Genomic DNA, 14,705 nt, shown 5'->3' with positions numbered 1-14,705 from the left:
CATGACACGAGTCATTTTTACAACAGTTGTTTACAGAGAGATTATTTAACTTATTTAACACTGTGTCACAAATCAAGTGGGTCAGAAGTTTACATACACTAAGTTGACTATGCCTTTAAACTGCTTGGAAAATTCCAGAAAATGTCATAGCTTTAGAAGCTTCTAATTGACATCATTTGAGTCAATTGGAGGTGTACCTGTGGATGTATTTCAAGGCCTACCTTCAAACTCAGTGCCTCTTTGCTTGCTGCACCTACTTGGCACACTTCCCATAGAGGACATACCTAGCATTGTCCCTACACCAGTACTAGATGTGGCCTCGCCATTGAGATCCACAGATAAGTGTATATAATATTTCCCATTTCAAACATACCTAGCCAAATACTCTGTAGTCTGCTGTACCTACCTGGCATGGTGCCGGTACAACCACAGCGCGCCTCCTTAGAACCCCCACTGGAACAGAAAGAACAACAGTGGAACGTTCCACAGTGCCACTGGACCTTTCTCTTCACATTTAGAACAAAAGGGGAAACCTGGCTTAGATAGGAAGTGAAAAGAAATGAATGACAGAAATGAGAGTAAGAATAATTGAATACAAAATGGAAATACAGGGCCATGCTGACCCCTGACCCGGGGTTGGTCCCACATAGAGTAGGACCCTGGCTCTACAGGGGTGTAGGAGATGGAATAGGAGCCATCGCTGTTATCCACCACCGCCACCTCCAATCTGCTGCAGAAAACACAAGTAACCCTTTTCTTAACACCAACAGATATAATGTATTATGATGTAAGGAACAGTAAAACGTTCAAACCTTATATGACCCCTTTATTAAAGCGTTGCAGTTCTTGACACAAACCGGTGCGCCTGGCACCTACTACCATACATACCCTGTTCAAAGACACTTCAATCTTTTTTCTTGCCCATTCACCCCCTGAATAGCACACACATACAATCCATGTCTAAATTGTTTCAAGGCTTAAAAATCCTTCTTTAACCTGTTTCATCCCCTTCATCTATACTGATTGAGGTGGGTTTAAAAAGTGACATCAATAAGTGATCATAACTTTCAACTGGATTCACCTGGTCAGTCTATGTCATGGAAAGAGCAGGAGTTCATAATGTTTTGTACACTCAGTGTGTATAAAGACATTAAACACTGGACACGTCCTGTTTCTTTTATACTATTTTTCACACTGTGTATTCAAATACAATGCCTTCAGAAACTATTCATACCCCTTGACTTATTCCTTATTTTGTTGTGTTACAGCCTGAATTCAAAATGGATTAAATATCCCCCCCCCCCCCCCCCAATTCATTGTAAATTAAATACAGAACATTCACGGTCTTCATAAGTATCCCCACCTTTGACTCAATACTTTGTAGAAGCAGCGTTGGCAGCAATTAAAGGTGTGTCTTTCTGGGTAAGTCTCTAAGAGCTTTCCACACCTGGATTATGCAACATTTGTCCATTATTATTTAAAACATTCTTCAAGCTCTGTCAAATTGGTTGTTGATCATTGCTAGGCAACCATTTCAGGTCTTGCCATAGATTTTCATGTAGATTTAAGTCAAAACTGTTACTCGGCCACTCAGGAACATTAACTGTCTTCTTGGTAAACAACTCCAGTGTATATTAGGCCTTAACTATTACAAGCATACCCATAATTTGATGCAGCCACCACTGTGCTTGAAAATATGGAGAACGGTACTCAGTAATGTGTTGTTTTGGATTTGCCCCAAACATAACACTTTGTATTCAGGACATAAATTCATTGCTTTGCCAAATTGTTTGCAGTATTACTTAAGATTCTTACTGCAAACAGGATGCAAGTTTTGGAATATTTTTATTCTATACAGGCTTCCTTCTTTTCACTCTGTCATTTCGGATAGTATTGTTGTGTAACTAAAATGCTATTGATCCATCCTCAGTTTTCTCCGATCATAGCCATTAAACTCTGTAACTGTTTTAAAGTCACCTCATGGTGAAATCCCAGAGCGGTTTCCTTCCTCTCCGGCAACTGAGTTAGGAAGGACATCTGTATCTTGTTGTGTCTTGTTGTCTCTCTTGTCGTGATGTGTGTTTTGTCCTATATTTATATTTGATTTATTTTACATTTTTAATCCCAGCCCCCATCCCTGCAGGAGGCCTTTTGCCTTGTGGTAGGCCGTCATTGTAAATAAGAATTTGTTTTTAACTGACTTGCCTAGTTAAATAAAGGTTAAATAAATCAAACATCACTGTGGGGATGTTGTTCTCAGGGTGATGAGAGGTGTTGGGTTTGCACCAAACATAGGGTTTTTCTTGATGGCCAAAAAGCTCAATTTTAGTCTCATCTAACCAGAGTACCTTCTCCCATATGTTTGGGGAGTCTCCCACGTGCCTTTTGGTGAACACCATATGGGTTTGCTTATTTTTTTCTTTAAGCAATGGCTTTTTTCTGGTCACTCTTCTGTAAAGCGCAGCTCTGTGGGGTGTGCAGCTTAAAGTGGTCCTATGGACAGATACTCCAATCTCCGCTGTGGAGCTTTGTAGGGTTATCTTTGGTCTCTCTGATTAATGCCCTCCTTACCTGGTCTGTGAGTTTTGGTGGGCGGCCCTCTCTTGGCAGGTTTGTTGTGGTGCCACATTAGTTCAATTTTTTTATAATGGATTTAATAGTGCTCCTTGGGATGTTCAAAGTTTATAATATTTTTTATAACCAAACCTTGATCTGTACTTCTCCACAACTTTGTTCCTGACCTGTTTGGAGAGCTCCTTGGTCTTCATGGTGCCGCTTGCTTAGTGGTGTTGCAGACTCTGGGGCCTTTCAGAACAGGTGTAAATATACTGAGATCATGTGACACTTAGATTGCACACAGGTGGACTTTATTTAAATAATTATGTGACTTCTGAAGGTAATTGGTTGCACTAGATCTTATTTAGGAGCTTCATAGCAAAGGGGGTGAATACAAATACACGCACCACTTTTCCATTTATTTATTTTTTGAAACAAGTTATTTTTTAAATTTCACTTCAACAATTTGGAATATTTGGTGTATGTCCATTGCATAAAATCCAAATAAAAATCTATTTAAATTACAGTTTGTAATGCCACAAAATAGGAAAAATGCCAAGGTGGTGAATACTTCTGCAAGGCACTGTATACCCACAGTCTAGTCTATGGTCTCTAGAGACACTGGCCGTGTGTGCTCCAGTGAAAGCCGTGCACCGTGGCTGTCACACTGCACCAGCACCTGTTGCTCTTAACACAGTTTACTGCTTCACCTGTCCTATAGGCCTACTAGAGTGGGCCAAACCGCTGACTTAAATCTCTTATCTCAGAGCCTGTGGAGTTTTCACAGACATGAACAAAGGCACACATTTACAAATATGTTTGATAGGAATGGCTTAAGCCTGGATTTTCTGATGTGTCGATACTAAAGCCTTGTGTAATTTTCAGCTTTCCATATAAACGTTAAACATGGGCACTAATCCTAAAACAACCTTACTCTCAGGCACAAGAACTTGGAAAGTAAAGAAACAGTGACCTGGGCTGCAGGTTCTTTCTCCAACCTTATAACAAACAGTCTTCAAGCTCTGTGACAGGCAGAAAGACAAAACACACACACCTGCATTATGTATTAACATTACATGAATACGACGAAGGTCAGTTTACTTTGACACAGAGAGATGGTTTCTCAGAAGTCTCTATTTGCTATAGCCCTGCATCCCCAGCTCAGCTCAACAGGCAACCGTTAGTCACAGCAGAGAATAGCTGTTTGCACTATCACAGTGGGCATGCTGCTACAGAGTGGTGTGTGAGTCTCAAATACCTGTCATCTGACAAAGGAAATGCCTGCCACTTTAAATGTTTCCATAGAGACAAGGAATGTCACCCTGTAGTTATCCCCTACATACCATTGCCTCGGGGCGCTGTTTGAGTGTGTGTGTGTGTGTGTGTGTGTGTGTGTGTGTGTGTGTGTGTGTGTGTGTGTGTGTGTGTGTGTGTGTGTGTGTGTGTGTGTGTGTGTGTGTGTGTGTGTGTGTGTGTGTGTGTGTGTGTGTGTGTGTGTACGTAGGTCTGTGGAAAAAAAGCATCACCTGAACATTTTACCCCCAAGAAATGTCTGAACTCAAGCCCCAAGCATCTGTAACCAGTCTGGGGTCAAGACTTAGGAATCATTCCCTCACCCCAATAGTTTCTACTAGAAGGCCATAGAAAACAGAGAGGATAGTATGAAGAGAAAATTGACTATAGTTAAAGAGATAACTTCATGGCTGTTAAAAGTGGGACAGTGGAACTGTCTCGGAAGTAGGGGCTAAGGGAAATAGGGTGTAGGAGGAGGGGCTAAGGGTTGTTTCAGGACAAAGCCTTGGTCTGGGTCTTACCTTCCCCCTCGATGGTACACCTGCTGAGCTCCAGTGTCTTTGCGTGGATCACCTCCACCACCGGGTACCCCCTCACCTTCCCTGCACTCTCACGTGGCAGGAAGCAGATACTGCTACCGTTATCGGGGGCGATGGTTGCTGGGTGGGGGTCGTAGTCAGTCTCCACCAGGTTGCCCAGCCTGCGGAGGGTCACGCCCTTGGCGCTCAGGTTCTCTGAGTCCGACCCACACATCAGCAACCGCTCTGTGAATGCCATCCCCCCACGGGCGTCTGACAGGGCCTGCTGTAGCTGAGCCCTTTGTAGGTGGAGCTGGTTCCTGCACTGCAGACGCAGCTCCACTAAACACCGTAGCAGCGACAGGCAGTGTGACTCCACAGCACTAGCGTAGCCCCTCGCAAAGGAACGCACCTCATCCGCCGTCGCATCCATCCTGGCCTGCAAGACCTCCTGGGATAGGTCCAACTTCCGCAGCGACTCCTCCAACCGGTCCAGCCGTGACAGCAGGAGCCCGGTAACCAGCTACCGGATACAGTCCCCATGGCGGTTGATGACGTCAAGTGTCGGGAGGAAGTAGTGGTCACAGTGGAAGGTGGCGGCACACTCCAGGCAGATGGGCAGGTCGCAGATCTCACAGAAGAGACGCAGCTCCTGACCGGGGTGGAGGGAACACAGGACGGGCCTAGAGAGACGATCCTGGGTCTTCAGGTCCTCCAGACATTCGACGGTGTGAGTCGACGTCCTCTTCTGTCTCCTGGGGAAGATAGGAAGATGGATATGGTGAACTCATATGGTAGGTCACAATAAACCACACAGTAATTACATGCCTATGTAATTACCATGTTATAATGATTTCAAAGCTAAAACGAACCCTATTAAAGCCCTTTTTATTAGTTAACTTGCAACAAATTGGACATTGGTCATGACTCATGAGTTTGGCCTACAAATTCTTGCACTCACCTTTGTGCTTGACAACAGAACTCACAAAGGTTGACACAGCAAACCTCACAATGTTTCTCTGCGTCCCTGTCGCTGCACAGGTCGCATACCACAGAGTTTTCACTCATCAGCGTCTCCAGAAACACTTCACCCAGGGCCAAGTGGTCAGTGGTCAGCCATTATACCCCGGACAACGGGATGTCCACCTCAGAGTCACACTCGGGACAGAGACCTTTGACGGCAGAGGAGGGCGACTCGTCTTCCAAATGTACCGTTTTGCCATTGTGTACACCAGACGACACCGAAAACCGTTCCAGTTGATGAACGCAGCCTGCGCAAAAAGTGTGTAAACACGGCAGAATTTTAGGCTCACGATATCAACGTCTACAAACGCTGCACGCTGCCCTCTCATTGACCACGACGCCCCCCTTATCTCCGTTGTTAGAGCTCGAGTTTGTGGTCGGGGTTGGCAGGGAATCCACATGGTCCTTCTCCAACTTTTTGTCTGTAGGTGACATGGTCTTTTTATAGTCTTGTCTCGTTGTTTTCAAAACACTTTGTACAGGTTTTTGTTGAAGAATTTACCGGTGTCCGAAATCGACCAAGCCTATTTGAAAAAAAAGCCGGCTTGCCCCACCACCACAGAAAGCACTGAGCTAGGCTGAAGCACCTGCATTTGGGAGCTGCCTTACTCAAGAAAAAAAAAGAGACCATGTTTGTATGCAGCTTTAATAACTCAATTATATATATATTTTTTTTACATTGTTTGCAAACTGACATGTGACATGTAATGCCAAAATAACATGCAAAACAGGCAAGCCTCCCCCAAAAACAAATATTATTGTTATACATTTTTTTTCAAAAAATGTAGGGCTCAAAACAGGTGGGGTACTGCCCCACCTGCCCTGAATGACGGGTCGCCACTGAGCCACACACACACATACACAGTTTGTCGCCACTTGTTAATCCAACACAAAATCCATCAGACTCCAGGCAGACCAAGGCAAGTGGAAAGTCACCAGACCAGTTCACTTCCCCACAGACAGTAATTTTAGTCATCTTGCCTGTAGGCTATGAAGAGTAGTTTGTGTGCATGTGTTAATCAGGTTAGTTGGTAGATCCAGAAAAAGAAACTGGTTGTAGCTGCTAGGACGTGCCGTTGGGGTAGTAGTATGGGTGGTGCAGCTGCAGTAGAGAAGGAGAAGAAAGTCGTCGTTGATATCTCTATATCTGTAATAAAAAGGAAAGATGCTGACTATACAGTAGGCACACTACCAAACACAGGGTTAGGCAGGACATGTAAACTCATTTTTTTAAACTGTAACTAATCAGTTACATTACCAGCAAAAATATTGTAATCAGATTACAGATCCTTTTGCAAAACTAGATGATTACTTTTAAATCTAGATGATTACTTCTTAGATTACTTTTACATTTTGGTAGGATGTTTGTTAAAAAAGACATTGACACCTTTCTGTTTTCTCAATGACATTCAATTCAGCATTGAAAAAAGGTGTATGTTTACATTTGTTCCACTTGAGTGAGGCTTGAGTGAGTTAGAGACCACTATTATGACACACCAAATGCGTGTGTTGGATCCTTTTTGTTTTCTTCTAATGCCTCTTAAGGGGAAAGAAATCCAAAAGTAACTGAAAGTAATCAGATTACATTACTGAGTTTGGGTAATCCAAAAGATAGGTTGTGTTACTGATTACAATTTTGGACAGGTAACTAGTGACTGGCCGTGACTGAATATCCATACTAGCGTACTAAATAGTATGCGACAAAAGAACGTTTCATAGTATGTGAAATAAAATAAAAAATAGTACTCCGAATGCATCAAGTAATGCACGATTGTGTTGACCCCCGCCATTAGTTTATTTTGGTACATCGTGTCAATTTATCTGATTATCAGCTGCTGTCAAGCACATGAGTTGGAAATGATGAGTGAATTTTACTAAATCAAATGCCGAAATTAGTATGCAGTTTAAGTATGTAGTAGTACTCTAGTATGGGTATTTGGACATGTAACAGATTACATTTAGAAAGTAACCTACCCAACCCTGGCCACCAGTCATTATTTGTCACTTTATTTTTTGTTTAGCTGTCCTGGTTGGTCAGGTAGTCATGGTGATATAGACTGAAGAGACTGTAGGGTTAAATGCCACATCAATTGTCACTTTATTTTTTGTTTAGCTGTCACGGTTGGCCAGGTTGTCATGGTGATATAGACTGAAGAGGATGTAGGTGTCATCACTTGAGGGAGTGACTTCACTTGTGTAAATGTTTTTAAACTGGGAGAGAGTCGTCTAACATGCCCTTCTCATCCAGATATTTGTTCAGTATAAAATACTATTTTCTTTGCCCCGAAAGGTGCTTACTGGACCTTTGACGGTTGCCCGGGAGACAGCCTTCACCAGATGGTTTTGGATGATGCAGGTGTAGCTGTCATTCAATGTAATTTGCTGAAGGGAGCTGATGAATCGGGTTATCCCGGCGGAGTTGTTGAAAAATCTAGTTTCACTCTCGTTTAGGACGTTGTCATTGACGTCCAACCAGAGGACATCTGGTTTTGGGAACCATCTCTCTCCCTCTGCCGTCAGGGTAGTGTTGACCCACTTAAATTTGGGGGCCGAGAAAGCTGAAATTAAGCATATTTTAAGAGAAAGCTACTTTGTGTGTAGTTCTACAAATGTGAATTGTGAAATATTGAGAATGCCTAAGACTTGTCTTCTTACCTGCAACTCTGAGTTTAACACTGTCAGTCCCTGAGCCACTAGGGGCATTCACACTGCAGTAGTACACCCCCTCATCTTTCATTTTCACGTTCCTCAGCAACATAGAGGCATTGCCTCCACCTATGGCGTCAGAGAACAGCTGGGTTCTATCTTTAAACTGGGGGTTCTGCTCCGTCAGCTGGACTGCTCCTTTATTGTACCTGTACACCACTTCGCTGAGTCCCTTCTTCTTCCATGTGATTGACACCTGACTGGTCGATTCCCCGCTGTTAGTTGAAGTCTTGAACTTGCAGCTCAGGATGACATCCTCCCCCAGATTCCCGATGGGCCACTTGTTATTGCTATCCACAGTGCCCTGGGAACCCCCTAAACCCTGAACTAAAGGACAGCACACAGCAAAAGAGAACACAACATACAGGAGGTTTGATTAACACAGAGATACTGTGTGCAGTTCATAGAGACTTTTGTTACCCACATACACTGGCACACACACACAGACAGGTACGCATGCACTCACGTATGCTCAAATGCATGTTACATGTTAACAGAGACATGACATGGATATTGACAATGAGGATGACACAAGTGAGTACACAGTATTTTAAAAATAAAGGTTAAAAAAATATATACATATAATATATGGGTTTTTCTATAAACTATTGTACCAGTGAGCATATCTTGTAGTAGACAACTGTTTGGAGCTGTTACAAAGTCATTAACAATCATTTGTATTTTTTTTCATGTGAATAAATTAAGATATAAAGGGGGAACATAGATACATTCAATAGAATTGATAACTTGAATCAAAACCTATGATTAAACCCATTCTCGTGCTTGGAGTCTTCACAAAACTAGTGTGACAAAACAACCTATTTTCCCTTACATTTATGATACTGTTGTTTGATGTTATATCATATAGTAAGCATTTAACAATTTAATTACACATTGACCTTGATCCTGTGAAATTCATGGATATTGCTGTCAGACACTTTTTTTTATGGCTATCTCAAAGTGTACTGTAACCTAACATTTCGTATCTCCATATGTTATGGTGTGAATACAGTTTTCATATCCAAAATAATGTATGTGATTGCAAAATCCAATGTTTCAAACAGAGAGAAACTTTAACATGATTAATAAAACAAAAATGTATACTGTGTTTAACAGGGTTCTTCAATAATAATGGATAGTTGTTTGATGCGCGTCTGATGTCTATCTGTTTAATTATGTGGGGACATTATCAAACAACATCTTCTGATTCAGGAAATAATTTACTGAATGACAGCCAATTGACAAGAGCATGTGTGATTCTACAAGCGATTTAACAACAGCCAAAGAGCAGGAATTAATGCTGATCTCAAGCCTTGGCCGAACATTTTGGGGTGTATGTTGTTATGGTGGCCAAGAAAAATTGCCTACTTCCCGGACAACATTAAATCAAGATTCCTGAGGTATAGTGCTGAGCGATTAACCGACATTTCGATTATTTTTAGTTTTTTAAACAACTAATTGTTTAACATTGCTTCAATGACATTGCTTCAATTATTTGAATTATATTTTGTTACGTGTTTTTATGTGACTTCAATCGCACATTGCACAGTTTCTATACGTATGTCAGATCCAGCCAGAACTGTGTGAAGCAGGGAGTTGTAGTTTCCAACAGACCAATATTGTACATAGTTTAGCGCATAAAACGTGATAATTAACTACAATGACCACAATCCCTCGGCATCTACTTGTCTGGTCTCTTTTTACTTTGCCTGCAATGAAAGAGGCAGAGTAATGCGCGATCGTGAGGGGATATAGAGAGCAGCTGTTGCTTCGAGAGGTAACGCTACCTGAAAATGCATGATCTAATTGATTGATAGTTGGTATTCAGCGGTCATAAAAATATGCCTTATTTACTTTGAATAACTCCAAAATAATGATCTTGTCAGACAGCATAAGCAGCAACTCTATATAGATGAAATGATGACTTGGAGTGAAATAATAAAGTCATCAAATAAATATAATATACATAACTGAAATATTTTTTTAAAAGTAATGTGAATAAATAATGGTTAATAAGTGATCAGCAGTAATGGGCATTCACTACCATCATGGGACTTGTATTAATTGTTTTATTCTGCGTTGTTACAGCATTCAACCCACATGATATATAGTGCATTTAATGTTTTTTTTAAATTATTGAAACTGAAATCGAAAACCCCCATTATTTTTTTTAGAATCTTACCGAAACTGAACCGACCTCAAAAAGCACGAATTGCTCAGAAGTACTGAGGTAAGATTACGGTCCGTTTGTTTTCTGAATTAAAACGGAGCAATCTGGAATTTGAAACTTCCATATTTATTTGTTTTTTAATAGAAATGGAAAAATAAATATATATTTTTTGGTTTATGCATATAACACCCCAAAACAACTTGATATTTCAATGTTCAAATGTGGGTGGGGTAAAGTGTGGAATGCCTGTTCAAGTGCACAGCCAACACTTCCTGTCCTTTCAAAGTAGGAGGTCACCCTTCTAACTCCATTATATGAATCTATGAAAATGTGATCTATTAATTAGTTGATTAATAGCTTCCCATACCGTACCACAGTGCCAAAATAAGTTAAGATTAAAACATTTCTGCACTAGATTTAGTGTACATTGACTTATTAATGAACCGCTTTTACTGTAAATAGTTAGCTGACTGATATATCCTGGCTACCTAGCTAACCATTGGTAATCTTATTAAATTATGCTATACAACCAAAACAACAGTATATATTACTCGACTAGAGATATGCCCTAGCTATAGTTAGTCAGTGGTTGCACATCTAACTAACTGGAATGAAACAAATAGTAGACATGTAAATATATCCTTTCACTGTTTACAGCAGATTTCCAGCTACCCAGACCTGTCTGATCAGCCTGACAGGGTGCCGTGGGTGTGTCCAGTTTACACCTGTGCACATCTGTGTGTGTATAGCAATGGAATTAAACATCCAACCAATGCCTCAAGTGTCATGTTGCAGGTCCACCACAGACCCCAAGGGTTGTGGGGTCCTGTCCATAAACAACCCCTAGCCCCTACCCCTACTCTTAAACATTTGTGGAGATCTGAGAGAATTGGACATTTGTAAGCAATACTGCCCAAATTCCACAAAGCCTATCAGAGGGTAAGGTGGAGCTTTCACCATGTCACCACTCATCAATCCCTCTCAGATCTCCGCAAGTGTCTAGACTGGGCAGTACGGACTAGGAGTGGTTTCTGGACAGGCCATGGGGATTATGGTTGCTCAGTCAGTCAGTCAGTCTGGCACTGTCAAAAACATTTAAAAGCTGACAAATACTTGCTTCCTCTGTCCTTGGGATAATCTCATTTGCATTTCCCTGATTCATTGCATCCTCTCACCTCGTCTCCTCCCCTCATCCAATGGGTATTGAGAAGGAGGCAAGGAGAGAGGACGTTAGGAATGAAGGAAATGCAATTGAGGTTCTCCTCTTGTTTCATCCATTCCTCACCTCCCTCTCAAAGCACATTGGGGAAGAGGAGGGAAGGTTCCTCCGCTCCTGCTCCAATGCACTTTCAAGGAGAGGAAAAGAATGGAGGAAATAAGGACAGAAGAAGCAAGAATGTGATGTCTCGTTTTTACACAAACACACACATACAGTGGGGCAAAAAAGTATTTAGTCAGCCACCAATTGTGCAAGTTCTCCCACTTAAAAAGATGAGAGAGGCCTGTAATTTTCATCATAGGTACACTTCAACTGTGACAGACAAAATGAGATTTGTCCACCATAATTTGCAAAATAAATTCATTAAAAATCATACAATGTGATTTTCTGGATTTTCTTTCTCTTTTTGTCTGTCATAGTTGAAGTGTCTTTTTAAGTGGGAGAACTTGCACAATTGGTGGCTGACTAAATACTTTTTTGCCCCACTATAGCTTGAAAAGTTTACTGATAATAAGGATTCCATTGTTAGTTATTGTCCATGATTTTGTTGACAGAACCCATTGTATTCTATTTTTGTACTCAAACTATTAAAAAATATATAAAAATGCTGTTATTTAACTTTTTCATTCTTCTGGAATGTTTAGCATGGATATACATTAGAGATAAGTTGACTAAAGCACAAACAGACCTGGCTAGTAGGCATGACAAAGAAACATGCAATCTCCATGTTTCATGTGACATTTTGAATGACATGTAGATGTTCTGTTGTTGCTCGGAGTTATGGTCTCATTTTCCCTATATACTCTTATCCCTGTAACTACAAATGTGAAGCTGCTAGAAAATCATATTTAAATGTATATCAAACCATTTAGAAATGTTGACCCTGATGTCACACATTGGCCCCTTTGTTTGTAGAAATATCCATATGTTCACTACATACCTGCAAATGACACAGACAAGATGAGGATGATGAGTCCAGCAGCCACAAAGATCATGACTATCATCCTGGAAATGTAGATGAAAAAAATCAAGCAAGATCTAGCAAGGACCTTCCAAGTCAATTGAACATCACAATATCCAATGATAAGTTCAACTGACTATGCACTTGTTGGTGATATGAAACAAAGCTGTTGCTGGCCTCCAACCACCATATTTTTTAGAAAGACACATTGAATAGAGGCCTCACCCCCAGAAGATGATTTGTCCAAGGGAGGCCATGGCTCCTTGGTAGCTGTGTCTTTATTTACAGGGTTATGATAGTTCCAGCTGCTCCCTTGACCAGAGTCCACATACAGTACCGTATGATGTGTTGTCTACAGCAGCTACATATGAGATTGACAGAAGCTCCACACCCACCGTAAGGTATTAATGCAATATCAAACATTGAACTCTTCTTGAGTCAATATTGTCACTGTTAGTTACTAGTTACTTGTCCACAATTGTAATTAGTAACCTCACTTGGATTACCCAAACTCTGTAATGTAATCTGATTACTTTCAGTTACTTGTGAATTACTTTCCCCTTAAGAGGCATTAGAAGACAAAAAAGGAACCATCAAATGTAGTTGGTGTGTCATAGTGGTCTTTGACTTGTGTTCAGACTCCCTCAGGAGGAACAAACTCAAAGTTGCGCCTTTTTTAGATGATGAATTTAATGTAATTGAGAAAACAAAAAGGTGTTCTTTTTTTCAGTTTTTTTCTCACAAGCATCCTTTCTGAATTTAACAGTAATCCAATAACTAATTATCTAGTTTTTCAAAAGTATCTAATCTGATTACAGTATTTTTGCTGGTAACGTAACTGATTACAGTTACAGTTTTTTTGTTATCAGATTACATATAATTTATTACATGCTCATCAGAGGCTGCGGTCATAGTGGCCGGGGACTTTATGGCCAGGGACTTTAATGCAGGGAAACTTAAATCCATTTTACCAAATTTCTACCAGCATGTTGAACGTGCAACCAGAGGGGGAAAAAACTTGACCACCTTTACTCCACACAGAGAGACGCATACAAAGCTCTCCCTCCCCCTCCATTTTGCAAATCTGACCATAATTCTATCCTCCTGATTCCTGCTTACAAGCAAAAACTAAAGAAGGAAGCACCAGTAACTTGGTCAATAAAAAAGTGGTCAAATGAAGCAGATGCTAAGCAACATGACTGTTTTGCTAACACAGACTGGAATGTGTTCTGGGATTCTTCCGATGGGATTGAGGGGTACACCACCAGCCACTGGCTTCATCAATAAGTGCATCGATGACTTCGTCCCAACAGTGCTGTACGTACATACACCAACCAGAAGCCATGGATTACAGGCAACATCCTCACAGCTAAAAGGTAGAGATGCTGCTTTCAAGGAGCTGGACTCTAACCCAGAAGCTTATATGAAATCCAGCTATGCCCTCCGACGAACCATCAAACAGGCAAAGCATCAATACAGGACTAAGATAGAACTACACCGGCTCCGATGCTCGTCGGATGTGGCAGGGCTTGCAAAGTATTACAGACTACAAAGGGAAGGACAGCTGCGGGCTGCCCAGTGACGCAAGCTTACCAGACAAGCTAAATTACTTCTATGCTCGCTTCGAGGCAAGTAACACTGAAACATGCATGAGAGCATCAGCTGCTCCGGACGACTGTGTGATCACATTCTACATAGCATGTGAGTAAGACCTTTAAACAGGTCAACATTCACAAGGCCGCAGGGCTAGACAGATTACCAGGACGTGTACTCTGAGCATGCGCTGACCAACTGGCAAGTGTCATTTTCAACCTGTCCCTAACTGAGTCTGTAATACCAACATGTTTCAAGCAGACCACCATAGTCCCTATGCCCAAGAACACTAAGGTAACCTGCGGCAGGGTAGCCTAGTGGTTAGAGCATTGGACTAGTAAGCGTAAGGTTGCAACTTCAAACCCCCGAGCTGACAAGGTACAAATCTGTCGTTTTGCCCCTGAACAGGCAGTTAACCCACTGTTCCTAGGCCGTCATTCAAAATAAGAATTTGTTCTTAACTGACTTGCCTAGTTGAATAAAGGTAAAAAATAAAATAAATAAAAAATGACTACTGACCCGTAGCACTCACATCTGTAGCCATGAAGTGCTTTGAAAAACTGGTCATGGCTCACATCAACACCATTATCCCATAAACCCTAGACACACTCAATTTGCATACCGCCCCAAAAGATACATAGATGATGCAATCTCTATTGCACTCAA

The 14,705-nt window shown here is 41.3% G+C and overlaps 1 protein-coding gene and 1 pseudogene across 1 annotated transcript; both read right to left on the bottom strand.

The window, feature by feature from the left end:
• Positions 1–4,341: 4,341 nt before the first annotated feature.
• On the bottom strand, positions 4,342–5,435 carry LOC109871215 (tripartite motif-containing protein 45-like; annotated as a pseudogene).
• Positions 5,436–6,022: 587 nt separating this feature from the next.
• Positions 6,023–12,841, bottom strand: vtcn1 (V-set domain containing T cell activation inhibitor 1). The gene is made up of 5 exons (XM_020462027.2): positions 12,672–12,841; positions 12,426–12,490; positions 8,046–8,423; positions 7,694–7,948; positions 6,023–6,537 (listed from the first exon to the last, which is right to left on the bottom strand). Exons 1-5 carry the CDS (start codon positions 12,701–12,703, stop codon positions 6,410–6,412), a joined length of 858 nt encoding a protein of 285 aa, XP_020317616.1. The 5' UTR covers positions 12,704–12,841; the 3' UTR covers positions 6,023–6,409.
• Positions 12,842–14,705: the final 1,864 nt, after the last annotated feature.

The sequence above is a fragment of the Oncorhynchus kisutch genome, linkage group LG26 (assembly GCF_002021735.2).
Source record: "Oncorhynchus kisutch isolate 150728-3 linkage group LG26, Okis_V2, whole genome shotgun sequence".
Taxonomy (NCBI): domain Eukaryota; kingdom Metazoa; phylum Chordata; class Actinopteri; order Salmoniformes; family Salmonidae; genus Oncorhynchus; species Oncorhynchus kisutch.
This window is presented reverse-complemented; position numbering and strand designations above follow the sequence as displayed.